Here is a 27,396-nt window from a genome sequence, read left to right on the forward strand (position 1 = left end):
GCCCCTCCGACAGTGCGGCGCTCCCTCAGTACTGCCCCTCCGACAGTGCGGCGCTCCCTCAGTACTGCCCCTCCGACAGTGCGGCGCTCCCTCAGTACTGCCCCTCCGACAGTGCGGCGCTCCCTCAGGACTGCCCCTCCGACAGTGTGGCGCTCCCTCAGTACTGCCCCACCGACAGTGCGGCGCTCCCTCTGGACTGCCCCTCCGACAGTGCGGCGCTCCCTCAGGACCGCCCCTCCGACAGTGCGGCGCTCCCGCAGTACTGCCCCTCCGACAGTGCGGAGCTCCCTCAGTACTGCCCCGCCGACAGTGCGGCGCTCCCTCAGTACCGCCTCTCCGACAGTGCGGCGCTCCCTCTGGACCGCCCCTCCGACAGTGCGACGCTCCCTCAGTACCGCCCCTCCGACAGTGTGGGGCTCCCTCAGTACCGCCCCTCCGACAGTGCGGCGCTCCCTCAGTACTGCCCCTCCGACAGTGTGGGGCTCCCTCAGTACTGCCCCTCCGACAGTGCAGCGCTCCCTCTGGACCGCCCCTCCGACAGTGCGGCGCTCCCTCAGTACTGCCCCTCCGACAGTGCGGCGCTCCCTCAGTACCGCCTCTCCGACAGTGCGGCGCTCCCTCTGGACCGCCCCTCCGACAGTGCGACGCTCCCTCAGTACCGCCCCTCCGACAGTGTGGGGCTCCCTCAGTACCGCCCCTCCGACAGCGCGGCGCTCCCTCAGTACTGCCCCTCCGACAGTGTGGGGCTCCCTCAGTACTGCCCCTCCGACAGTGCAGCTTTCCCTCTGGACTGCCCCTCCGACAGTGCGGCGCTCCCTCAGTACTGCCCCTCCGACAGTGCAGCGCTCCCTCTGGACTGCCCCTCCGACAGTGCGGCGCTCCCTCTGGACTGCCCCTCCGACAGTGCGGCGCTCCCTCAGTACCGCCCCTCCGGCAGTGCGGCGCTCCCTCAGTACCTGAAAGGCAGTTGTGGAGTCAGATGGATCGTGCGCCATGCCAACGGGAGTCCGTTGTCGTAGCAGCCGCACATAGAGTCATACAGCACAGAAAGAGGCCCTTCGGCCCATCGTGTCCGCGCCGGCCATCAAGCCCTGTCTATTCTAATCCCATTTTCCAGCACTTGGTCCGTAGCCTTGTCTGCTATGGCGTTTCAAGTGCTCATCTAAATGCTTCTTGAATGTTGTGAGGGTTCCTGCCTCTACCACCCTTTCAGGCAGTGAGTTCCAGATTCCAACCACCCTCTGGGTGAAAAAGTTTTTCCTCAAATCCCCTCTAAACCTCCTGCCCCTTACCGTGAAACTATGCCCCCTGGTTATTGACCCCTCTACTAAGGGGAAAAGTTCCTTTCTATCTACCCTATCTATGCCCCTCATAATTTTGTACACCTCAATCAGGTCCCCCCTCAGCCTTCTCTGCTCTAAGGAAAACAACCCCAGCCTGTCCAGTCTCTCTTCATAGCTGAAGCGCTCCAGCCCAGGTAACATCCTGGTGAATCTCCTCTGCACCCTCTCCAATGCAATCACATCCTTCCTATAGTGTGGCGACCAGAACTGCACACAGTATTCCAGCTGTGGCCTAACTAGCGTTTTGTACAGCTCCATCATAACCTCCCTGCTCTTATATTCTATGCCTCGGCTAATGAAGGCAAATATCCCATATGCCTTCTTAACCACCTTATCTACCTGTCATGCTGCCTTCAGGGATCTATGTACATGCACACCAAGATCCCTCTGATCATCTGTCCTTTCTCGGGTCCTACCATTCATTGTGTATTCCCTTGCCTGGTTAGTCCTCCCAAAAAGCATCACCTCACACTTTTCAGGGTTAAATTCCATTTGCCGCAGTTTCCGTTATTGGGCCCACGAGTTAACCCTGATCTGCCTCTCCTTGCTTCAGGTTGGACGGGGTCGGGCTGTACCGTCCGCTGTCCGCGGGGACACTGGGGCCCTGGGTGCAACGGCAGCTGCCAGTGCGCCAACGGAGCGCCCTGCAGCCCCGTCGATGGCACCTGCTCCTGTCTGCCTGGCTGGCAAGGTCCAAAGTGCGATCAACAATGCCCGGTAAGTCAAAGTTACATCTTGGCGCTTGTACATAGAGGGGACACTCTGGGGAACAGAGGGGATATAAATGGGCAAAAGATGTTAGCTCCCCATTAAAAGTTGACGTGTTGAAGCAATTTGAACTCCCCTCCCCCACCGTGACGCAAGCGATTAAGTGTTGACGCGTGTGGCAGCCATTTTGTCCCTGTCGGCCCGGCAGCCATTTTGTCCCTGTCAGTCCGGCAGCCATTTTGTCCCTGTCAGTCCGGCAGCCATTTTGTCCCTGTCGGTCCGGCAGCCATTTTGTCCCTGTCATTCCGGCAGCCATTTTGTCCCTCCTCCTGGGCTGGATTTCTTCTTCTTCTTCTTAGTGCAGTCCCTCGGAACCGAGGATGACTTGCTCCCACACTAAAAATGAGTTCTCAGGTGACTGATGAGTCCAGTGCGGGACCGATGGGGCAGACGGTGGTTGAAGGGGCGGGTGGGTGGGGTGCTTGGGTTGACGTGCGCTCCTTGCGCTGCCTGCGCTTGGCTTCCGCTTGCTCCCCGGCGAAGAGACTCTTCGGCGCCTTCCCGGATGCTCCTCCTCCACTTTGTGTGGTCTTGGGCCAGGGGATTCCCCAGGTGTCGGTGGGGACGTTGCACTTTTTTCAAGGCGGCTTTGAGCGTTTCCTCTGCCCACCTGGGGCTCTCTTGCCCTGTCGGAGCTCCGAGTAGAGCGCTTGTTTTGGGAGTCTCGTATCGGGCATGCGGATGATTTAAGATCATTGGCAAAAGGACCAGAGGGAAGAGATGAGGAGAATGTTTTTTACGCAGCGAGTTGTTGTGATCTGGAATGCGCTGCCTGAAAGGGCGGTGGAAGCAGATTCAATAGTGACTTTCAAAAGGGGAATTGGATAAACACTTGAAGGAGAAAAAATTTGCGGGGCTGTGGGGAAAGAGCAGGGGGGAGTGGGACTAATTGGAGAGCTCTTTCAAAGAGCCGGCACAGGCACGATGGGCCGAATGGCCTCCTCCTGTGCTGTACGGTTCTGTGGTTTCTGCGGGTTAACTGCTCTCGATTTCTTCCAGGAACGTTTGTACGGCCTGGGATGCAGCAGGCACTGCGACTGCGACAAGGCCGAGCGGTGCGATCCCGTCACCGGCCTCTGTCACTGCACCCCGGGGTGGACAGGTAAGGAAATCTCCTGGTGAACGCCGGGCCTGGGCCCAATTTTAACTCGGGACCGGTGGGGAGAGGGACGGACGGACGGGCGGGGGCGAGGGCGCTGGGAGCGAGATTACAGGCGGCAGGACCCGGAGGGAACGTTCCCAGGCATAAGATAACTGATCGCGGGAGGGGGGGAGTGGGGAGAGGAAAGGCCCACGCTTCCCTTTTGGTCGGAACAACATCTTCAGATGTTGAAATATCGATGAGGCCCGACCCCCCCCTACCCGCCTCTGGCGGGAAACGGCCTGGTTAAGATGGCGGCGGGCGCTTAACATGGTGGCTCGTGCCTGGCCGCCATTTTGACTACCCATTCCCACCTGGCAGTTAGGGTTAAAATCGGGCCTATAGCCTCGGCCGGCTTTGAGAGCCCGTAGGTCCCCATTTTGGATAGACAAAGCGCAAGATACTGACCGTCTGCTAAACTAAGAGCCTCATGTAGCAGGTTAATGCGTCATTGGCTGATCAGCCATGGGGTTCCTCACAGGTGGTCGGAACATGGTTGCCATGTTGAGTTGCTTGCCCGACCTATAGAAACATAGAAACATAGAAGATAGGAGCAGGAGTAGGCCATTCGGCCCCTCGAGCCTGCTCTGCCATTCAATATGATCATGGCTGATCATCCAAATTCAGTACCCTGTCCCTGCCTTCTCCCCATATCCCTTGATCCCTTTAGCCTTAAGAAATATATCTAACTCCTTCTTGAATATATTTAATGAATTGGCCTCAACTGTCTTCTGTGGTAGAGAATTCCCCAGGTTCACCACTCTCTGGGTGAAGAAATTCCTCCTCATCTCAGTCCTAAATGGCTTACCCCTTATCCAAAGACTGTGACCCCTGGTTCTGGACTCCCCTGCCATCGGGAACTGCCTTCCTGCATCTAGTCTGTCTAGTCCTGTTAGAATAAGTTTCAATGAGATCCCCTCTCATTCTTCTAAACTCCAGCGAATATAAGCCCAATCGACCCAATCTCTCCTCATACGTCATTCCTGCCATCCCAGGTATCAGTCTGGTGAATCTTCGCTGCACTCCCTCCATTGCAAGATCATCCTTCCTCAGATAAGGCGACCAAAACTGCACACAATACTCAAGGTGTGGTCTCACCAAGGCCCTGTACAACTGCAGCAAGACATCCTTGTTCCTGTACTCGAATCCTCTCGCTACGAAGGCCAACATACCATTTGCCTTCTTAACCGCCTGCTGCACCTGCATGCTTACCTTCAGCGACTGGTGCACAAGGACACCCAGGTCTCGTTGCACTTCCCCTTCTCCCAATCTATTGCCATTCAGATAATAATCTGCCTTCCTGTTTTTGCCATCAAAGTGGATAACCTCGCATTTATGCACATTATACTGCATCTGACATGCTTCTGCCCAATCACCCAACCTGTCCAAATCCCTTTAAGGATACTGCAGAGGAAATTCCTGTGGGGAAGTGGTGTAAACAGGCAATAAGGGCAGCATTAACGGACACGGCGGTGGGGGGGGGGACATTTTATGATGCAACACCATAGAGCGACAGTGGATTTGCACTCGCTGAGCTGAGGGAGGTGAGTCTCAGAGAGAAGGGGCAAATGTCTGGGAGTCACTGAACCTACCACTGCTCTCCAGCGCCCCCCTAATGGGCAGGTATGGGACCAGCACTGGCACAGGGCTCACTGTGGCCTCAGGTGGATAATGGTGCCCAGTGTCAGAACAGGACTGTTAAAAAAAATGGAGTGAGTATTGACACCACTGCATCAGAGTTGGAGCTGGAACCTATGGCAAACAGAATCTATTTAAACAGAGTTTATTTTACAGCAAACAGAGTCTATTTTAAAAGCGCACTACAGCAAACAGTCTACAGAATCTATTTAAACAGCGCACTGCAGCAAGCAGCCTACAGAATCTATTTAAACCACACTACAGCAGTCTACAGAGTCTATTTAAAAAGCACACTACAGCAAACAGTCTACAGAATCTACTTATACAGCCCACTACAGCAAACCGTCTACAGAATCTATTTAAACCGCACTACAGCAGTCTACAGAATCTATTTATACAACACACTACAGCAAACAGTCTACAGAATCTATTGAAATAGCACACTACAGCAAACCGTCTGCAGAATCTATTTAAACAATGCACTACAGCAAACAGTCTACAGAATCTATTTATACAGGGTATCTGTGAGCTACAGCAAATAGTTTACAGAATATATTTATATCGGGTATCAACGAATTACAGCAAATAGTCTACAGAGTCTATTTATACAGCACACTACAGCAAACAGTCTACAGAATTCTATTTATATGGCGCACTACAGCAAACAGTCTACAGAATCTATTTATTTAGGGTATCTACGAATTACAGCAAATAGTCTACAGAGTCTATTTATACAGCACACTACAGCAAACCATCTACAGAATCTATTTATACAGGGCATCTACAAACAACAGCAAAAAGTCTACAGAATCTATTTATACAGCACACTACAGCAAACAGTCTACAGAATCTATTTAAGCAGGATATCTATGAACTACAACAAATAGTCTACAGGGTCTATTTATACAGCGCACTACTGCAAACCGTCTACAGAATCTATTTATACAGCGCACTATAGCAAACAGTCTACAGAATCTATTTATACAGGGTATCTACGAACTACAGCAAAAAGTCTACAGAATCTATTTATACAGCAAACCGTCTACAAAATCTATTTATACAGCGCACTACAGCAAACCGTCTACAGAATTCTATTTATACAGTGCACTACAGCAAACAGTCTACAGAATCTATTTATACAGCACACCTCAGCAAACCGTCTACAGAATTCTATTTATACAGTGCACTACAGCAAACAGTCTACAGAATCTATTTATACAGTGCACTACAGCAAACAGTCTACAGAATCTATTTATACAGCACACTACAGCAAACAGTCTACAGAATCTATTTATACAGCGCACTACAGCAAACCGTCTACAGAATCTATTTATACAGCGCACTACAGCAAACAGTCTACAAAATCTATTTATACAGTGCACTACAGCAAACAGTCTACAGAATCTATTTATACAGGGTAACTACGAACTATAGTAAAAAGTCTACAGAATCTATTTATACAGCGCACTGCAGCAAACATCTACAGAATCTAGTTATACAAGGTATCTACGAACTACAGCAAAAAGTCTACAGAATCTATTTATACAGGGTAACTACAAACTACAACAAATAGTCTACAGGATCTATTTATACAGCACAACAGCAAACAGTCTACAGAATCTATTTATACATGGTATCTACGAACTATAGCAAACAAACTCCTGACCTAAACTACAGTAAAATCTCCCAATAAAAGCAGGATTATCTCTCCAGCACAATACAGTGAGTGTAGTTACAGAATACAAATCATGTGCGTAAAATCAAGCGCAGTCACTAACAGAAGCGCAGTCTCCAGGCGTGATTGATGCGGGGACTTAACCCGATAATCTCCTCTCTGGCTGGGACCTGTGGTGTCGCCCTACGCTGAGCGGCTCCCCCCCCCCCGCCCCCCCCCCCCGCCCGGTGGTGTGACCGTGACATTAACGCAGAACCTCTTGTGTTTTTGGGATCCTGCAGGCCCGCGTTGCGATCGTGGCTGCGACTCTGGCCGCTGGGGCCGGGACTGCGCCTTGGAGTGTCACTGTCAGAACGGAGCGAGGTGCCACCGGGAGAACGGCACCTGCCAGTGCGCCCCGGGATACAGGGGCACCAGCTGCCAACGCCGTGAGTAACCATGGATACCCACAACTCGCATTTCCACAGCACCTTTAACGTAGTGAAAGGTCCCAAGGCGCTTCACAGGAGCGTTATCAGACAAAATTTGACACCATTTTGTTTTTATGTCCCTGTGTCCCTATGTCTCTGTGTTCCTGTGTCGCTATGCTCCTATGTTTCTGTGTTCCTAAATTCCTATGTCCCTATGTTCCTGTGCTCCCGTGTTCCTGTGCTCCTATGTTCCTGTGTTCCTATGTTCCTGTGACCCTATGTTCCTGTGTTCCTGTGATCCTAAATTCCCATGTTCCTGTGCTCCTATGTTCCTGTGTTCTTATGTTCCTGTGTTCCTATGTTCCTGTGTTCCTGTGTTCCTATGTCCCTGTGTTCCTGTGCCCCTGTGTCCCTGTGTTCTTATGTTCCTGAGTTCCTATGTTCATGTGTTCCTATGTTCCTGTGTCCCTATGTTCCTGTGTTCCTGTGATCCTAAATTCCCATGTTCCTGTGCTCCTATGCTCCTGTGTTCTTATGTTCCTGTGTTCCTATGTTTCTATGTTCCTGTGTTCCTATGTTCCTGTGTTCCTATGTCCCTGTGTTCCTGTGCCCCTGTGTCCCTGTGTTCTTATGTTCCTGAGTTCCTATGTTCATGTGTTCCTATGTTTCTAAATTCCTATGTTCCTGTGTTCCTAAATTCCAGTGTTCCTGTGCTCCTATGTTCCTGTGTTGCTATGTTCCTATATTCCTAAATTCCTATGTTCCTCTGTCCCTGTGTTCCTATGTTCCTGAGTTCCTATGTTCATGTGTTCCTATGTTTCTAAATTCCTGTGTTCCTATGTCCCTGTGTTCCTGTGCTCCTGTGTTCCTGTGTTCCTATGTTGCTGTGTTCCTATGTTCCCGTGTTCCTATGTTCCTGTGTTCTTGTGTTTCTATGTTCCTGTGTTTCTATGTTCCTGTGTTCCTATGTTGCTGTGTTCCTATGTTCCCGTGTTCCTATGTTCCTGTGTTCTTGTGTTTCTATGTTCCTGTGTTTCTATATTCCTGTGTTCCTATGTTCCTGTGTTCCTATGTTCCTATGTTACCATGTTCCTATGTTACCGTGTTCCTATGTTCCTGTGTTCCTATGTTTCTGTGTTCCTGTGTTTCTATGTTCCTGTGTTTCTATGTTCCTGTGTTCCTGTGTTTCTGTGTTCCTGTGTTTCTGTGTTCCTGTGGTCCTATGTTCCCGTGTTCCTGTGTTCTTGTGTTTCTATGTTCCTGTGGTTCTATGTTCCTGTGTCCCTATGTTCCTAAATTCCTATGTTCCTGTGTCCCTGTGTTCCTATGTTCCTGTGTCCCTATGTTCCTATGTTCCAAAATTCCCATGTTCCTGTGTCCGTGTCCCTGTGTTCCTATGTTCCTATGCTCCTGTGTTCCTATGTTCCTATGTTCCCGTGTTCCTATGTTCCTGTGTCCCTGTGTTCCCATGTTCCCTGTGTTCCCATGTTCCCTGTGTTCCCATGTTCCCGTGTTCCTATGTTCCTGTGTTCCTATGTTTCTATGTTCCTGTGTTTCTATGTTCCTGTGTTTCTATGTTCCTGTGTTTCTATGTTCCTATGTTCCTATGTTCCTGTGTCCCTATGTTCCTATGTTCCTAAATTCCTATGTTCCTGTGTCCCTGTGTTCCTATGTCCCTGTGTTCCTGTGCTCCTATGTTCCTGTGTTGCTATGTTCCTATGTTCCTAAATTCCTATGTTCCTCTGTCCCTGTGTCCCCGTGTTCCTATATTCCTGTGTTGCTATGTTCCTATGTTCCTATGTTCCTAAGTTCCTGTGTTCCTGTGTTCCTATGTTCCCGTGTTCCTGTGTTCTTGTGTTTCTATATTCCTGTGTTTCTATATTCCTGTGTTTCTATGTTCCTGTGTTCCTATGTTCCTGTGTTTCTATGTTCCTGTGTTTCTATGTTCCTGTGGTCCTATGTTCCTGTGTTCTTGTGTTTCTATGTTCCTGTGGTTCTATGTTCCTGTGTCCCTATGTTCCTAAATTCCTATGTTCCTGTGTCCCTGTGTTCCTATGTTCCTGTGTCCCTATGTTCCAAAATTCCTATGTTCCTGTGTCCGTGTCCCTGTGTTCCTATGTTCCTATGCTCCTGTGTTCCTATGTTCCCGTGTTCCTATGTTCCTGTGTCCCTGTGTTCCCATGTTCCCTGTGTTCCCATGTTCCCTGTGTTCCTATGTTCCTGTGTTTCTATGTTCCCGTGTTTCTATGTTCCTGTGTTTCTATGTTCCTATGTTCCTAAATTCCTATGTTCCTGTGTTCCTGTGCTCCTATGTTCCTGTGTTGCTATGTTCCTATGTTCCTAAATTCCTATGTTCCTCTGTCCCTGTGTCCCCGTGTTCCTATATTCCTGTGTTGCTATGCTCCTATGTTCCTAAATTCCTATGTTCCTATGTTCCTGTGTTCCTATGTTCCTGTGTTCCTATGTTCCCGTGTTCCCATGTTCCTATGTTCCTGTGTTCTTGTGTTTCTATATTCCTGTGTTTCTATGTTCCTGTGTTTCTATGTTCCTGTGTTTCTATGTTCCTGTGTTTCTATGTTCCTGTGTCCCTATGTTCCTAAATTCCTATGTTCCTGTGTTCTTATGTTCCTATGTTCCTATGCTCCTATGTTCCTATGTTCCTGTGTTCCCATGTTCCCATGCTCCCGTGTTCCTATGTTCCCGCGTTCCTATGTTCCCGTGTTCCTTTGTTCCCATGTTCCTATGTTCCTATGCTCCTGTATTCCTAAGTTCCTATGTTCCTGTGTCCATGTTCCTGTGTTCCTGTGTTCCCATGTTCCTATGTTCCCGTGTTCCTATGTTCCTGTGTTCTTGTGTTTCTATGTTCCTGTGTTTCTATGTTCCTGTGTTTCTATGTTCCTGTGTTTCTATGTTCCTGTGTCCCTATGTTCCTAAATTCCTATGTTCCTATGTTCCTGTGTCCCTGTGTTCCTATGTTCCCGTGTTCCTATGTTCCTGTGTTCCTACATTCCTGTGTTCCTACGTTCCCGTGTTCCTATGTTCCCGTGTTCCCATGTTCCCGCGTTCCCATGTTCCTGTGTTCCTATGTTCCTGTGTTCCTACATTCTGTGTTCCTACGTTCCCGTGTTCCTATGTTCCCGTGTTCCTATGTTCCTATGCTCCTGTATTCCTATGTTCCTGTGTTCCTGTGTCCCGGTGTTCCCATGTTCCTGTGCTCCTGTGTTCCTATGTTCCTATGTTCCTGTGTTCTTGTGTTTCTATGTTCCCGTGTTCCTATGTTCCCGTGTTCCTATGTTCCTATGCTCCTATGTTCCTGTGTCCCTGTGTTCCCATGTTCCTGTGCTCCTGTGTTCCTGTGCTCCTGTGTTCCTATGTTCCTATGTTCCTATGTTCCTGTGTTCTTGTGTTTCTATGTTCCTGTGTTTCTATGTTCCTGTGTTTCTATGTTCCTGTGTTTCTATGTTCCTGTGTTCTTGTGTTTCTATGTTCCCGTGTTCCTATGTTCCCGTGTTCCTATGTTCCTATGCTCCTATGTTCCTGTGTCCCTGTGCTCCTGTGTTCCTATGTTCCTGTGTTCCTATGTTCCTGTGTTCTTGTGTTTCTATGTTCCTGTGTTTCTATGTTCCTGTGTTTCTATGTTCCTGTGTTCTTGTGTTTCTATGTTCCTGTGTTCCTATGTTCCTATGTTCCTGTGTCCCTGTGTTCCTATGTTCCTGTGTTCCTATGTTCCCGTGTTCCTATGTTCCTGTGCACCTATGTTCCTGTGCTCCTATGTTCCTGAGTTCCTATGTTCCTGTGTCCCTATGTTCCTCTGTTCCTGTGTTCTTGTTCTCCTATGTCCCTGTGTTCCTGTTCTCCTATGTGTCTATGTTCCTATGCTTCTATGTTCCTGTGCTCCTGTGCTCCTGTGTTCCTGAGTTCCTATGTTCATGTGTCCCTGTGCTCCTATGTTCCTGTGTTCCTATGTTCCTGTGCTCCTATGTTTCTGTGTCCCTATGTTCCTAAATTCCTATGTTCCTGTGTCCCTGTGTTCCTATGTTCCTGTGTTCCTATATTCCTGTGTTCCTATGTCCCTGTGTTCCTGTGTTCCTACGTTCCTGTGTTCCTATATTCCTGTGTTCCTGTGTCCCTTTGTACCTAAATTCTTATGTTCCTGTGTCCCTGTGTTCCTATGTTCCTGTGTTCCTATGTTCCTGTTGTCCTATATTCCTGTGTTTCTATGTTCCTGTGCTCCTGTGTCCCTGTGCTCCTGTATTCCTGTGTTCCTGTTCTCCTGTGTTTCCTATGTTCCTGTGCTCCTATGTTACTATGTTCCCATGTTCCTGTTCTCCTATATTCCTGTGTTCCTGTGTTCCTGTTCTCCTGTGTTCCTATGTTCCTGTGCTCCTATGTTACTATGTTCCCATGTTCCTGTTCTCCTATATTCCTGTGTTCCTGTGTTCCTGTTCTCCTGTGTTCCTATGTTCCTGTGCTCCTATGTTACTATGTTCCTATGTTTCTGTTCTCCTATATTTTTATGTTCCTGTGTTCCTATGCTCCTGTGTTCCTATGTTCCTGTTCTCCTATGTTCCTGTGTTCCTATGTACCACCCTCTCATTTGCTTGTAGGCTTATCCGGAGCCCCCAGATTTAGCTCCACCCCCAGTGATAGCTCCGCCCCCGGCGATAGCTCCATCCCCAGTGATAGCCCCACCCTCAGCAATGGCTACACCCCCCAACGGTAGCTGCACCTCCCCAGCGATAGCTCCACCCCCAGTTATAGCTCCACTCCGTTATAGCTCCACCCCCAGTGATAGCCCCACCCCCAGTGATAGCTCCACCCCCAGTGATAGCCCCGCCCCCAGTGATAGCCCCACCCCCCAGTGATAGCTCCGCCCCAGTGATAGCTCCGCCCCAGTGATAGCCCCACCCCCAGTGATATCCCTGCCCCAGTGATAGCTCCACCCCTCAGTGATAGCCCCACCCCCCAGTGATAGCCCCACCCCCCAGTGATAACCCCACCCCCAGTGATAGCTCCACCCCCAGTGATAGCCCTGCCCCCAGTGATAGCCCCACTCCCAGTGATAGCTCCACCCCCAGTGATAGCTCCACCCCCAGTGATAGCTCCACCCCCAGCAATAGCCCCGCCCACAGTGATAGCCCCACCCCCCAGTGATAGCTCTGCACCAGTGATAGCTCTGCCCCAGTGATAGCTCCGCCCCCAGTGATAGCCCCACCTCCAGTGATAGCCCCACCCCCAGTGATAGCCCTGCCCCCAGTGATAGCTCCACCCCCAGTGATAGCCCCACTCCCAGTGATAGACCCATCCAAAGTGATAGCACCACCCCCAGTGATAGCCCCGCCCCCAGCGATAGCCCCACCCCAGCAATAGCTCCACCCCCAGCGATAGCTCCACCCCCAGCGATAGCTCCACCCCCAGCGATAGCTCCACCCCTGCGTTAGCCCCACCCCCAGTGATAGCCGCGCCCCCAGTGATAGCCCCGCCCCCAGTGATAGCCCCACCCCCAGTGATAGCCCCGACCCCAGTGATAGGTCCGCCCCAGTGATAGCCCCCCAGTGATAGCTCCGCCCCGTGATAGCTCCGCCCCCAGTGATAGCTCCACCTCCCAGTGATAGCCCTGCCCCCAGTGAGAGCTCCACCCCCAGTGATAGCTCCACCCCCAGTGATAGCCCTGCCCCCAGTGAGAGCTCCACCCCCAGTGATAGCTCCACCCCCAGTGATAGCCCTGCCCCCAGTGAGAGCTCCACCCCCAGTGATAGCTCCACCGCAGCGATAGCTTCACCCCGTGATAGCTCCGCCCCCCAGTGATAGCCCTGCCCCCAGTGAGAGCTCCACCCCCAGTGAGAGCTCCACCCCCAGTGATAGCCCCACTCCGAGCGATAGCTCCGCCCCCAGTGTTAGCCCCACCCCCAGTGAGAGCTCCACCCCCAGTGAGAGCCCCACCCCCAGTGAGAGCTCCACCCCCAGTGATAGCCCCACTCCGAGCGATAGCTCCACCCCCAGTGATAGCCCCACCCCCAGTGATAGCTCCGCCCCCAGTGATAGCTCCACCCCCAGTGATAGCTCCGCCCCGTGATAGCTCCGCCCCCAGTGATAGCTCCACCTCCCAGTGATAGCCCTGCCCCCAGTGAGAGCTCCACCCCCAGTGATAGCTCCACCCCCAGTGATAGCCCTGCCCCCAGTGAGAGCTCCACCCCCAGTGATAGCTCCACCCCCAGTGATAGCCCTGCCCCCAGTGAGAGCTCCACCCCCAGTGAGAGCTCCACCCCCAGTGATAGCTCCACCCCCAGTGATAGCCCTGCCCCCAGTGAGAGCTCCACCCCCAGTGATAGCTCCACCGCAGCGATAGCTTCACCCCGTGATAGCTCCGCCCCCCAGTGATAGCCCTGCCCCCAGTGAGAGCTCCACCCCCAGTGAGAGCTCCACCCCCAGTGATAGCTCCACCCCCAGTGATAGCCCCACTCCGAGCGATAGCTCCGCCCCCAGTGTTAGCCCCACCCCCAGTGAGAGCTCCACCCCCAGTGATAGCCCCACTCCGAGCGATAGCTCCACCCCCAGTGATAGCTCCACCCCCAGTGATAGCTCCGCCCCCAGTGATAGCTCCACCCCCAGTGATAGCTCCACCCTAGTGATAGCTCCACCCCCAGTGAGTGATAGCTCTGCCCCAGTGCTAGCTCCACCCCCAGTGATAGCTCCATCCCCAGTGATAGTCCCGCCTCCAGTGATAGCCCTGCCCCCCAGTAATAGCCCCGCCCCCAGTGATAGCCCCGCCCCCAGTGATAGCCCCATCCCCAGTGAGAACCCCACCCCATTCATAGCCCCACCCCCAGTGATAGCCCCACCCCCAGTGATAGCCCCGCCCCCCCCAGTGATAGCCCCACCCCCAGTGATAGCCCCACCCCCAGTGATAGCCCCGCCCCCAGTGATAGTCCCGCCCCCAGTGATAGCCCCGCCCCCAGTGATAGCCCCACCCCCCAGTGATAGCTCCACCCCACATCCCTTCCCGCAGTAAGCCAGCCAACAGTGCCTTGGCCCAGGTTGCTCTCGGCCATTGAGGCATGATGTGGATCTGATCTCCTATTGCAATCATCGCCGTCTTGACCCCAAACAGACCTCGCCTGCTCACCCTGCAGAAGGGGAAAGGCACTGCTCGCATTTGTGTACCGCTCTGCACAGCCCAAAGTTCCTCAAAGCCAATGAATTACTTCTGAAGTGGTGTGAGCTGTTGTTATGGAAGGTAATGCGGCACAGCAAGAGCCCACACAGAGCTATTCTGTTAATAGTGGCCGTGGTATCCTTTCATGCCCACCTGAGATGGACGATGGGGCCTCGGTTTAACGCCTCATCCGAAACACGGCACCTCCGACAGTGCGGCGCTCCCTCAGTACTGCCCCTCCGACAGTGCGGCACTCCCTCAGTACTGCCCCTCTGACAGTGCGGCACTCCCTCAGTACTGCCCCTCCAACAGTGCGGCACTCCCTCAGTATTGTCCCTCCGACAGTACGGCGCTCCCTCAGTACTGCCCCTCCGACAGTGCAGCGCACCCTCAGTACCGCCCCTCCGACAGTGCGGCGCTCCCTCAATACTGCCCCTCCGACAGTGCGGCGCTCCCTCAGCATTGCCCCTCCGACAGTGCGGCACTCCCTGAGTACTGCCCCTCCGACAGTGCTGCACTCCCTCAGTACTGCCCCTCCGACAGTGTGGCACTCCCTCAGTACTGCCCCTCCGACAGTGCGGCGCTCCCTCAGTACCGCCCCTCCGACAATGCGGCGCTCCCTCAGTACTGCCCCTCCGACAGTGCGGCACTCCCTCAGTACTGCCCCTCCGACAGTGCGGCGCTCCCTCAGTACTGCCCCTCCGACAGTGCGGCGCTCCCTCAATACTGCCCCTCCGACAATGCGGCGCTCCCTCAGTACTGCCCCTCCGACAGTGCGGCGCTCCCTCAGTACTGCCCCTCCCACAGTGCGGCGATCCCTCAGTACTGCCCCTCCGACAGTGCTGCGCTCCCTCAGTACTGCCCCTCCCACAGTGCGGCGATCCCTCAGTACTGCCCCTCCGACAGTGAAGCGCTCCCTCAGTACTGCCCCTCCCACAGTGCGATGCTCCCTCAGTACTGCCCCTCCGACAGTGCTGCGCTCCCTCAGTACTGCCCCTCCGACAGTGCGGCGCTCCCTGAGTACTGGCACTGGGGGTGTTGGCCTGGATTTTGTGCCGAAGTCTCTGGACCCACGACCTTCTGACTCGGAGACGCGAGAGGGCTACCCACTGATGGGTAGCCCCTCCCCACCCCCGTCTCCCCCTTTACTAGGATTGGCTCACTGTTTGGTATTTGATACTGACTCTCCCTCATATTAACTCTCCCTCCTTTTTTTCTACAGCCTGCCCAGCTGGTTACTATGGATACCAATGCAGTCAAGTGTGTCCCAAATGCGTCCACACCAGTAGCCATTGCCATCATATCAGTGGGCGCTGTAACTGTACCCCAGGCTTCACCGGCCTGCTCTGTAACCAAGGTAACCAGCTCGCTGTTGCTCATTTTTCTTCCCTCGCCACCTCCCGGTGACGTTGCCTCTGATTGGGGACCAGCCGCCCCCCATTACCTCAGCAAGAAGCCCTGTAAACCAAGACCGCCCACTTCAGCAACATCGCCCGTCTCCGTCCCTTGTCTCCGTCCCTTGTCTCAGCTCATCCGCTGCTGAAACCCTCATCCCTGCCTCTGTCACCTCTAGACTCCCGACTATTCCAACGCTCTCCTAGCCCGGTCTCCCATCCGTAAACTTCAGCTCATCCCAAACCTCTGCTCGCCCCGTGTCCTAACTCGCACCGAGTCCCGTTCACCCATCACCCCCTCCTGTGCTCACTGACCTACATTGGCTCCCAGTCCGGCAACGACTCGGTTTTAAAATTCTCATCCTCGTGCTCAAATTCCTCCATGGCCTCCTCGCCCCACTCACTATCTCTGTAACCTCCTACAACCCCCCGAGATCTCTGCGCTCCTCCAATTCTGACCTCTTGAGCATCCCCCCGATCTCCATCGCTCCACCATTGGCGGCCGTGCCTTCAGCCGCCTGGGCCCTAAGCTCTGCTCTTTGACCAAGCTTTTGGTCACCTGTCCTAATATCTCCTCTTGTGGCTCAGTGTCAAATTTTGTTTGAGAGTGGTGAACCTGTGGAATTCTCTACCACAGAAGGCAGTTGAGGCCAATTCATTAAATATATTCAAGAAGGACTTGGATATATTTCTTGAGGCTAAAGGGGATCAAGGGATATGGGGAGAAGGCAGGGACAGGGTACTGAATTTGGATGATCAGCCATGATCTCATTGAATGGCGGAGCAGGCTCGAGGGGCCGAATGGTCTACTCCTGCTCCTATCTTCTATGTTTCTATGTTTCTATACTCTGCTAACGCCCTTGCTATCTCAGCAAACTGGCCGTTCTTCACGCCCGGCCACCGAGGCCCGAATTGTCCACTTGCCGCTTTCCAGGCGTGCAATCGCCTGGAGATGCTTGAAGGTGAGAATATTTGCAGGGCTACGGGGAAAGAGCAATGGAGAAGCGGGAATGATTGGCCAGCTCTTTCTAGGGAGCCAGCACCGGCAGGACGGGCCGAACGGCCTCCTTCTGCGCTGCGAGGTTCTGCGAAGACCTTGTGAAAGCGGAAGTGGAGCGCCGACAGGGCTATTCCGCCCCGAGTGCATCGGCATCTACTAATGAAGCTAATGTTACCGCCCCCCCCCCTATTATTCACCCATTCTCTCCCTCCTCCAACACTCAACACTGATGGACAGAAGATAGAGGAGCAGGAGTAGGCCATTCGGCCCTTCGAGCCTGCTCCACCATTCAATATGATCATGGCTGATCCTCATCTCAGTCCTAAATGTCTAGCATTGGAACTGGATAGATGCTTCGAATCTGGTTGTGTTTTGGTTCCCTGCGGACGTTAGAACATCCTGTACCGTGGCGATGATCTTGTCTCCAGACTAGCTGTCTGTGGTGTGCGTGCTGGGAAGGTCGTTGACTGCATCTTTGATTTGGCCAACTGAGGCCCAGTGCCTACCTTTCTCCCATTACTGCTAATAACCATCTGCTAATGCTACGTTAGGACTTTGACTTTGCTCAGCAACACTGCTTTAAAATGTATATCGACATGGAATGGAAGATATCTTTGGGAGTTTAATGATTCATTCCATGGTGCAATAGTTGCCTGAACAGCATGATCATAAATAACTGATAACAAGCAGTTACCAGCATCTGATGGCTGAGGATGGCATGTCTGACTCCAAACTAGGGAGAAAGTAAGAACATAAGAAATAGGAGCAGGAGTCGGCCATTCGGCCCCTCGAGCCTGCTCCGCCATTTAATGAGATCATGGCTGATCTTCGACCTCAACTCCACTTTCCCGCCCGATCTCCATATCCCTTAATTCCCTTAATATTCAAAAATCTATCGGTCTCGGCCTTGAATGTACTCAATGACTGAGACTCCACAGCTCCAAAGTCCCGTTCACCCATCACCCCCCCACCGTGCTCGCTGACCTACACTGGCTCCCGGTCCGGCAACGCCTTGATTTTAAAATTCTCATCCTCCTGTTCCAATCCCTCCATGGCCTCCTCGCCCCTCCCTATCTCTGTAACCTCCTCCAACCCCCACAACCCTCCGAGATCTCTGCGCTCCTCCAATTCTGTCCTCTTGAGCATCCCCCCGATTTCCATCACTCCACCATTGGCGGCCGTGCCTTCAGCCGCCTGGGCCCCGAGCTCTGGAATTCCCTCCCTAAACCTCTCCGCCTCTCTCTCCTCCTTTAAGACGCTCCTTAAAACCGACCTCTTTGACCAAGCTTTTGGTCACCTGTCCTAATATCTCCTGATGTGGCTCGGTGTCAAATTTTGTCCGATAATCGTTCCTGTGAAGCGCCCTGGGACGTTTTACTACATTGTTGTTGTCTATCGGTCTCTCTCTCTCTCCCTCTCTTTTCATTCTCTCCCTCTCTCTATCTCTCTCTGTCTCTTTTTCTTTGTCTCTATTTCTCTCCATCTCTATCGCTCTCCACGTCTCTTTCTATCTCTCTCTATGTCTCTGTCTCTCTCTCTCTCTCCCTCTCTTTATCATTCTCACCCTCTCTCTCTCCGTTTCTATCTCTCTCCACGTCTCTCTCTGTCTCTCTCTCCCTCTGTCTCTCTCTCTCTCTGTCTCTCGCTCTCTGTCTCTCTCTCTCTCTGTCTCCCTCTCTCTCTCTCTCTCTCTGTCTCCCTCCCCCTCTCTCTCTCTCTGTCTCCCAATTCCAATTTCCAATTCAAATGCTTTATTGGCATGAAAGTTTACAGAGAACCATATTGCCAAAGCTTACATAGCAAAAAGGTACAGTTTTCCAACATTCTGTAGGTGTCAATCGATTTGACATTTGTTGGGTACATACAATATTACTTTTAAACAATATTAATTTTAAACAGTCTTTGTACTTCATTTGGTACGTTCAATATTAATTTTAAACAGTCTTAATTTTAAACAGTCCTCAGGTTGTGACATGTTGTTACATATTTGGCCCCAAGGTATGGTCTGTCTCCTTCTCCTAGGACTAATCTCAATTTTGACATCTCCCTCTCTCTCCCTCCCCCTCTCTCTCTCTCCCTCCCTCTCTATCCCACTCTCTCTCTCTCTCTGTCTCTGTCTCTCTCTCTCTGTCTCTCTCTGTCTCTCTCTGTCTCTCTCCCTGTCTCTCTCTCTCTCTGTCTCTCTGTCTCTCTCTCTGTCTCTCTCTCTCTCTGTCTCTCTCCCTCTCTCTGTCTCTCTCTCTCTCTGTCTCCCTCTCTCTCTCTGTCTGTCTCCCTCCCTCTCTCTCCCTCCCTCTCTCTCCCTCCCCCTCTCTCTCTCTGTCTCCCTCTCTCTCTCTCTCCCTCCCTCTCTCTGCCTTCCCCTCTCTCTCCCTCCCTCTCTCTGTCTCTCTCTCTCTCTGTCTCTCTCTCTCTCTCTGTCTCTCTCTCTCTCTCTGTCTCTCTCTCTCTCTGTCTCTCCCTCTCTCTGTCTCTCTCTCTCTGTCTCTCTCTCTCTCTGTCTCTCCCTCTCTCTGTCTCTCTCTCTCTCTGTCTCTCTCTCTCTCTGTCTCTCCCTCTCTCTGTCTCTCTCTCTCTCTCTCTGTCTCTCTCTCTCTCTGTCTCTCCCTCTCTCTGTTTCTCTCTCTCTCTCTGTCTCCCTCTCTCTCTGTCTCCCTCTCTCCCTCCCTCTCTCTGTCTCTCTATCTGTCTTTGTCCCTCTCGCTCGCTCTCTTTCCAAGAATTCTTTAACATCTCCTTCTCTTGTTCAGTTTGCCCGTCCGGTTGGTTTGGCAAGAGGTGTCTCGGAGTCTGCAGCTGTGCGAACAACGGGACCTGCAGCCCGTACGACGGGACATGCCAGTGCCAGCTGGGCTGGGCCGGACAGGACTGCTCGCAACGTGAGTGCCTCTGCGCCCAGCACACGCCTGTCTGTACCTCTGAGTGTGAAGAAATCACGTCAAACTCTTTATATAAATCACTGGTTAGGCCCCAGCTGGAGTCTTGTGTCCAATTCTGGGCACCGCACTTTAGGAAGGATGTGAAGGGCTTTGGAGAGGGTGCGGAGAAGATTTACCAGAATGGTCCCAGGGATGAGAGACTTCAGTGACGTGGAGAGACTGGAGAAGCTGGGGATGTTCTCCTTGGAGCAGAGAAGGTTCAGGGGAGATTTAATTGAGGCGTTCAAAATCTTGAGAGGTTTTGATAGAGTAGATACGGAATAACATAAGAAACAGGACCATTTGACCCCACGAGCTTGCTCCGCCATTCAATAAGATCATGGCTGATCCGATCTTGGTCTCAACTCCACTTCCCTGCCCGCTCCCCATAACCCTTGGCTCCCCTGTGGGGAAAGAGCAGGGGGGAGTGGGACTAATTGGAGAGCTCTTTCAAAGAGCCGGCACAGGCACGATGGGCCGAATGGGATCCTTCTGTGCTGTATCGTTCTAGCTACAGAATCGGGTCTGGAGCAGCAGGAAGTGCTGAGATATGAACCACTGGCTCCCTCAATCAGGCCTGTGAGTCGGTGTGGTACTGAGCCCTACAGAACAGGAAGATCCCACGCTCAGCATACTGAGTTCGCTGCTTGCAGCCGGGAGAGCCTGTGGGGGGGAGGGGGGGACAATGGGCCTCAGGGCTAAAGAAGGGGGCTAAACCCCACAAAGGGGCGCCAGGACCTGGTCACGATCCGGCGGCCCTCTACTGGAATGTACCACTGTGTGAATGTCGGGAGGGGAGGGGGTTGGGAGGGCCTCCCCACCGCCCCGCCCCTCAGTACAAGAACGTGTCAGCACTCGCCGTCTCGAGGCGCACACTCGCAAAACGGCTACTGGGCGGAGAGCAGCGTCTTTTAAACCCAGCGAGAGTCCGGGGAGGGTAGAGTTTCACTCGGGAGACTGGTGATCAGGACAATGCAGGTTATGGATGGGCCGTTGTCCTTGTACACAAAACACGGAGATTTAACATGCAGGTACAGCAAGCAATTAGGAAGGCAAATGGCATGTTGGCCTTTATTGCAAGGGGGTTGGAGTATAAGAGTGAGGAAGTCTTGCTCCAATTGTACAGGGCCTTGGTGAGACCACACCTGGAGTACTGGGCACAGTTCTGGTCTCCTTATCTAAGGAAGGATATACTTGCCTTGGAGGCGGTGCAACGAAGGTTCACCAGATTGATTCCTGGGACGAGAGGGCTGTCCTATGAGGCGAGATTGTGTAGAATGGGCCGATACTCTCTGGAGTTTAGAAGAATGAGAGGTGATCTCATTGAAACATACAAGATTCTGAGGGGGATTGACAGGGTAGAAGCTGAGAGGCTGTTTCCCCCTGGCTGGAGAGTCTAGAACCAGGGGTCACAGTCTCAGGATAAGGGGTCGGCCATTTCGGACTGAGATGAGGAGGAATTTCTTCACTCAGAGGGCGGTGAATCTTTGGAATTCTCTGCCCCAGAGGGCTGTGGAGGCTCAGTCGTTGAGTATATTCAAGGCTGAGATCGAGAGATTTTTGGACTCTAGGGGAATCGAGGGATATGGGGATCGGGCGGGAAAGTGGAGTTGAGGCCGATGATCAGCCATGATCTTATTGAATGGCGGAGCAGGCTCGAGGGGCCGTATGGCCGACTCCTGCTCCTAATTCTTATGTTCTTATGTGCCACAGGGGGAGGGGAAGGTCTGTCGATCCCTACAGTCCGGGACGGGGGGGATGGGGATAATGAATCAGATCAAATAGGAAGGATATATTGGCCTTGGAGGGAGTGCAGCGTAGGTTTACCAGAATGATACCCGGACTTCAAGGGTTAAGTTACGAGGAGAGATTACACAAACTAGGGTTGTATTTCCCGGAATTTAGAAGGTTAAGGGGTGATCTGATCGAAGTTTTCAAGATATTAAGGGGAACAGATAGGGTGGATAGAGAGAAACTATTTCCGCTGGTTGGGGAGTCTAGGACTAGGGGGGCAGAGTCTAAAAATTAGAGCCAGACCTTTCAGAAGTGAAGTTAGGAAACACTTCTACACACAAAGGGTGGTAGAAGTTTGGAACTCTCTTCCGCAAACAGCAATTGGTGCTGGGTCAATTGATTTTAAATCTGAGATTGATTGATTTTTGTTAACCAAAGGTATTAAGGAGATGGGGCAAAGGCGGGTAGATGGAGTTCGGTCACAGATCAGCCATGATCTCATTGAATGGTGGAACAGGCTCGAGGAGCTCAATGGTCTCCTGTTCCTATGTTCCTATGAGGCATCTAACATAAACCCAGTATAACGGTTGGTATTATTATCACAAAGGGATTGGTGGGCATGTAGTTCAGCTCTCCTACCCTTCTTCAATAACGGAGTTTTACAGTGTGTTGGTTCTCCATAAGGTGTCGAGTACGGGTTGTCCAATTGAGACCAGAACTAGGGGCCATAAATAAAGGACAGTCACTAATAAATCCAATGGGGAATTCAGGAGAAACTTCTTTACCCAGAGAGTGGTGAGAATGTGGAACTCGCTACCACAGGGAGTGGTTGAGGTGAATAGCACAGATGCATTTAAGGGGAAGCTGGATAAACACATGAGGGAGAAAGGAATAGAGGGATATGGTGATGGGGTGAGATGAAGAGGGGCGGGAGGAGGCTGGTGTGGAGCAGAAACACCGGCACGGAGCAGATGGGCCGAATGGCCTGTTTCTGTGTTGTACAGTTTGGGCGCTGTTTTAGGGCAGAGAATATTGCTGTTCCTGAAAGTGTTTTCCGCAACACTGCTAGTCTCTCTCTCTCTCTCTCTCTCTGGCCCCACAGATTGTCTGCCTGGGTTCTGGGGACCGAGCTGTATTCACCGATGTACCTGTGAGAACGGAGGAACCTGCAGCCCCGTGAGTGGCGAATGCCAGTGCACCCCGGGATGGGGTGGCATTTACTGCACACAGCGTAAGTAGGCTTAAATCGCGGGCGTTCTGACTTATAAGTGACTCCTTCAAAAAAATGGACTGGAGAAGCTGGGATTGTTCTCCTTCGTGCATGTGAAGGTTAAGGGGAGATTTAATCGAGGCGTTCAAAATCATGAGGGGTTTTGATCGAGTAGATCGGGAGAAAGTGTTTCCAGTGGCAGGAGGGTCGGTAACCAGAGGACACAGATTGAAGATAATTGGCAAAAGAGCCAGAGGGGGAGATGAGGAGAATGTTTTTTACGCAGCGAGTTGTTGTGATCTGGAACGCGCTGCCTGAAAGGGCGGTGGAAGCAGATTCAATAGTAACTTTCAAAAGGGAATTGGATAAATATTTGAAGGGAAAAATTCACAGGGCTGTGGGGAAAGAGCAGGGGGGAGTGGGACTAATTGCCGAGGCCCCGTCTGCTCTCTCGGGTGGATGTAAAAGATCCCGTGGCCACTATTGGAAGAAGAGCAGGGGGAGTTCTCCCCGGTGTCCTGGGGCCAATATTTATCCCTCAACCAACATCACTGAAAACAGATGATCTGGTCATTATCACATTGCTGTTTGTGGGAGCTTGCTGTGCGCAAATTGGCTGCCGCGTTTCCCACATTACAACAGTGACCACACTTCAAAAAAAGTACTTCATTGGCTGTGAAGCGCTTTGGGACGTCCTGAGGTGGGGAAAGGCGCTGGAGAAATGGGAGTCTTTCTTTCTTTCTGTCCGCATCACCCCCTCCGGCCTATAATCGCTCACGGTCTCGTTACAGGACCTGCGCTCGCTGACCAACATTGGCTCCCGGTCCACATCTCCTTATGTCAGATTTACTACATTAAAGGCGCTCAATAAATGCAAGTTGTTGTTGTTGTCAGGGTTCATTAACATAGACTATAATGTGAGACAATTAGCCTGCATTTTCGGTCAACTTTGTTGGGTTGGAAACAACACCAACCTGCATTTATATAGCGCCTTTAATGTAGTAAAACGTCCCAGGGTGCTCCCCAGGAGCGATTATCAGACAAAATTTGACACCGAGCCACATAAGGCGATATTAGGACAGGCGACCAAAAGCTTGGTCAAAGAGGTCGGTTTTAAGGAGCGACTTAAAGGAGGAGAGAGAGGCGGAGAGGTTTAGGGAGGGAATTCCAGAGCTCGGGGCCCAGGCGGCTGAAGGCACGGCCGCCAATGGTGGAGCGATGGAAATCGGGGGGGGATGCGCATTTCACAGGGCCGCACGCAGCAACAACAGGAGCGAAGACCTCGCTCGTTCCGAACAAGTTCTCTTTCAGAAGGACGACAAGCCTCCTTGGGCTATTCTGTCGTTCTACGGCAACGTCATGTGTCCTTTGCAGGCTGCCTACCGGGTGTCTACGGGAGACAGTGCGACCATCCCTGTCTGTGCCAGAGCGAAGCTGACTGTGAGTCCGTGACAGGGCGGTGCCTCTGTCGCCAAGGTTACGTGGGGACACACTGTGAGCAAAGTAAGTGCAGAGCCCAGAGTCTAACTGAGGACAACCTGTACATGAGAACATAAGAACATAAGAAATAGGAGCAGGAGTCGGCCATTCGGCCCCTCGAGCCTGCTCCGCCATTCAATGAGATCATGGCTGATCTTCTACCTCAACTCCACTTTCCCGCCCGATGCCATATCCCTTGATTCCCCTAGAATCCACAAATCTATCGATCTCAGCCTTGAATATACTCAACGACTGAGCCTCCACAGCCCTCTGGGGGAGAGAATTCCAAAGATTCACCGCCCTCTGAGTGAAGAAATTCCTCCTCATCTCAGCCCTAAATGGCCGACCCCTTATCCTGAGACTGTGACCCCTGGTTCTAGACTCTCCAGCCAGGGGGAAACATCCTCCCTGCATCTACCCTGTCAAGCCCGCTAAGCAGTTAACACGTTTCAGTGAGCTCACCTCTCATTCTTCTAAACTCCAGAGAATATCGGCCTAGTCTACTCAATTACGGACCCATTCTAGTCAATCTCTCTGATGTAAAAAGACTTCTGAGTGCTTGGTTTGAGTATAAAACAAGGCTTTAATCAACTGTTTCCCAACCATGAGATTCTAGTTACATCACTAGTTCCTGGTTACAGAAACGTCCTGAGCAAGCTGGGCCCACGCCCGAGTATTTATACTTTCCTTGGACGGCGCCACCAGCTGGCCGCCCACTGTTATTTCATGAGTCATTTCTCCGTGAATGGTAAGATTCATGACACTCTCCTCATTAGATAGCCCTCTCATCCCAGGAATCAGTCTAGTGATGGCTTGAAAATACAACAGAAAATGCTGGAAAAACTCAGCAGGCCAGGCAACATCCGTGGAGAGAAAATAGAGTCGACGTTTCGGGTGGAAACCCTTTGTCAAGACTGGAAAGTCACAGGAAATGAAATAGATTGAAAGGCCAGTATGGGGGGCTGGGAGAGAACAAAAGAGAAGTGAAGAGACATTAAGAGGTATTCAAAACGAGACGAGATGGTGGTCGGACTAGTGGAGACAAAAGACGGCTCTAGATTAGGTGTGAAATGCGCTGGCGGAATGAGAGACAGCTGCCATGTGGGAGAGAGAAAAAAAAGGGGGGGGGGAACGGGCCAAAACAAAGGTGTGGATAAAAAATAAGTAAAAATGTAATAGGGGCCGAGGTTATGATCTGAAATTGTTGAACTCGATATTGGGCCAGTAATTCCGGTCCCAACGCGTGAGTACGGACGGGGTACTCACGCGTGGGCCCGTTGGAAGTGCCGGATTTCAGCATGCACAGCGCATGCGCGGGAAACCGGCATTTCCTGTCCTCTGAACCAAGGGGTTCAGAGGACGAACGCGTGCGTGCAGGAGTCTGCGCCTGCGCGCTGAAATTCCATTTTTTCCACAGGTTTGCGCGTGTGTAAGGGCCTGTAAAAAGGAGACGTAAGACTTCATTCTTTAAGGTAAGTGGTCTATTACTTAAAATTATAACATTTTTTCCACAGCTTTATTGTTTTTAAGGACTTTACAGTAAGGTAAATAGTTTTAGACCCGATTTTAAAAAAAATTATTTTTTTCAAAAATTTGATTAATTGTTTAAAATAGTTTTTTTTAAGTTATTTATAGTTTATTTAATTATTGGGATGTTTTTTTAAAATTTTATTTAAAGTTAAACTAGTCTTTTGGGCGCCCGTACTTTTCATGAGTTTGACAGTTCTTACTATCAAACTCATGAATGAAGTTTCCCCTCCCCTGATTGGCTGCACAGTGCTCACCTGATCCCAGCCGGCACATCGCACTAACTACGCCGCTGGATCAGGTAAGCACATCGCACCGACATCTGAACCGGGCCACTGACAGGAATTCCAAGCAGGCCCAGGCTTCAGATGTCGGCACGCCGGGTGAGTGCACATCGGGGGCTTGCACGCGCGGCAAGCCCCCGAACCTAATTTCTGCGCCATTGAGTCCGGAAGGCTGTAAAGTGCCTAATCGGAAGATGAGGTGCTGTTCCTCGAGCTTACACTGAGCTTCCGTGGAACAATGCAAGAGCCCGAGGACAGTGAGGGCTGAGTGGGAATGGGGCGGTGAATTAAAGTGACAGGCGACCGGAAGCTCGGGGCCACAGGGCAATGGCTTGATGTGACATTCTTCATCCAGGCTGCTGGAATGTTGGCTCCAGTGTTGAGTTGTGGTTTACTGGTGGGAATAGGAGTACTTATGGATGGGAGAGGGGTGGGGGGGGTAAAGACACTCATGGACCACTGACACAGGTGCCTTCCAGGGCCTGTGCCCTACGTTCCTGGGTCCCTGCTGTACTGGTACCAGCGGAAGACTCCAAGCCACCGCTCAGCCCAAGGATGGAGCCGAACCACAAATCCTGGGAATTCAGAGCACAGGGGGGGTGATGGGTGAACGGGACTGGGTGCGAGTTAGGATACAGGCAGTAGAGTTTGGGATCAGCTGAAGTTTACGGAGGGTGGGAGATGGGCAGGCGGCCAGGAGAGCGTTGGGGCAGTGGGACTGTTACAAGGAAGAACGCCTCAGGTCATCCAGCCCACTGTTAACGTGAAAACTCCTCTTCTCCACCTCCCACAGAGTGTCCCGGCAAGACCTTTGGCCAGAAGTGTCTGCAGTCATGTGACTGCCCCAACAACGCGACCTGCGATCACATGACAGGAAGTTGCCCGGGTAAGATATAGCCAACTTATTTCCGGATCGTCCCTTTTCCCCCGTCCCATCCGCACCCCAAAGCAGCATCAGTGGGTAGCACACTTGCCTCCGAGTCAGAAGGTTGTGGGTTTGAGGCCCGCTCCAGAGACTTGAACAACGAATCTAGGCCGACACTCCCAGTGCAGTACTGAGGGACCGCTGCACTGACAGAGGGGCAGTACTGAGGGAGCGCTGCACTGTCAGAGGGGCAGTACTGAGGGAGCGCCGCACTGTTGGAGGGTCAGTACTGAGGGAGCGCCGCACTATCGGAGGGGCAGTACTGAGGGAGCGCCGCACTGTCGGAGGGGCAGTACTGAGGGAGCGCTGCACTGTCAGAGGGGCAGTACTGAGGGAGCGCTGCACTGTCAGAGGGGCAGTACTGAGGGAGCGCCGTACTGTTGGAGGGTCAGTACTGAGGGAGCGCCGCACTGTTGGAGGGTCAGTACTGAGGGAGCGCCGCACTATCGGAGGGGCAGTACTGAGGGAGCGCCGCACTGTTGGAGGGGCAGTACTGAGGGAGCGCCGAACTGTCGGAGGGGCAGTACTGAGGGAGCGCCCGCACTATCGGAGGGGCAGTACTGAGGGAGCGCCGCACTGTCGGAGGGGCAGTACTGAGGGAGCGCTGCACTGTCAGAGGGGCAGTACTGAGGGAGCGCCGCACTGTCGGAGGGGCAGTACTGAGGGAGCGCTGCACTGTCAGAGGGGCAGTACTGAGGGAGCGCTGCACTGTCAGAGGGGCAGTACTGAGGGAGCGCCGCACTGTTGGAGGGTCAGTACTGAGGGAGCGCCGCACTATTGGAGGGTCAGTACTG

General features: G+C 52.2%; 1 protein-coding gene across 1 annotated transcript in view; it reads left to right on the forward strand.

Annotated features, from left to right (window-relative positions):
- LOC147086598 (uncharacterized) overlaps nucleotides 1-27,396 on the forward strand; it is a 214,576-nt gene that overhangs the window by 155,900 nt on the left and 31,280 nt on the right. Inside the window, 7 exon segments of the mRNA XM_085978281.1 lie at nucleotides 1,897-2,060; nucleotides 3,111-3,213; nucleotides 6,847-6,993; nucleotides 15,354-15,488; nucleotides 19,276-19,404; nucleotides 22,280-22,408; nucleotides 26,471-26,563. Coding sequence (XP_085834407.1) covers nucleotides 1,897-2,060; nucleotides 3,111-3,213; nucleotides 6,847-6,993; nucleotides 15,354-15,488; nucleotides 19,276-19,404; nucleotides 22,280-22,408; nucleotides 26,471-26,563 — 900 coding nt within the window.

The sequence above is a fragment of the Somniosus microcephalus genome, unplaced genomic scaffold (genome assembly GCF_052327205.1).
Source record: "Somniosus microcephalus isolate GS21.2 unplaced genomic scaffold, FLI_Smic_1.0 unresolved_chr7, whole genome shotgun sequence".
NCBI classification, from domain to species: domain Eukaryota; kingdom Metazoa; phylum Chordata; class Chondrichthyes; order Squaliformes; family Somniosidae; genus Somniosus; species Somniosus microcephalus.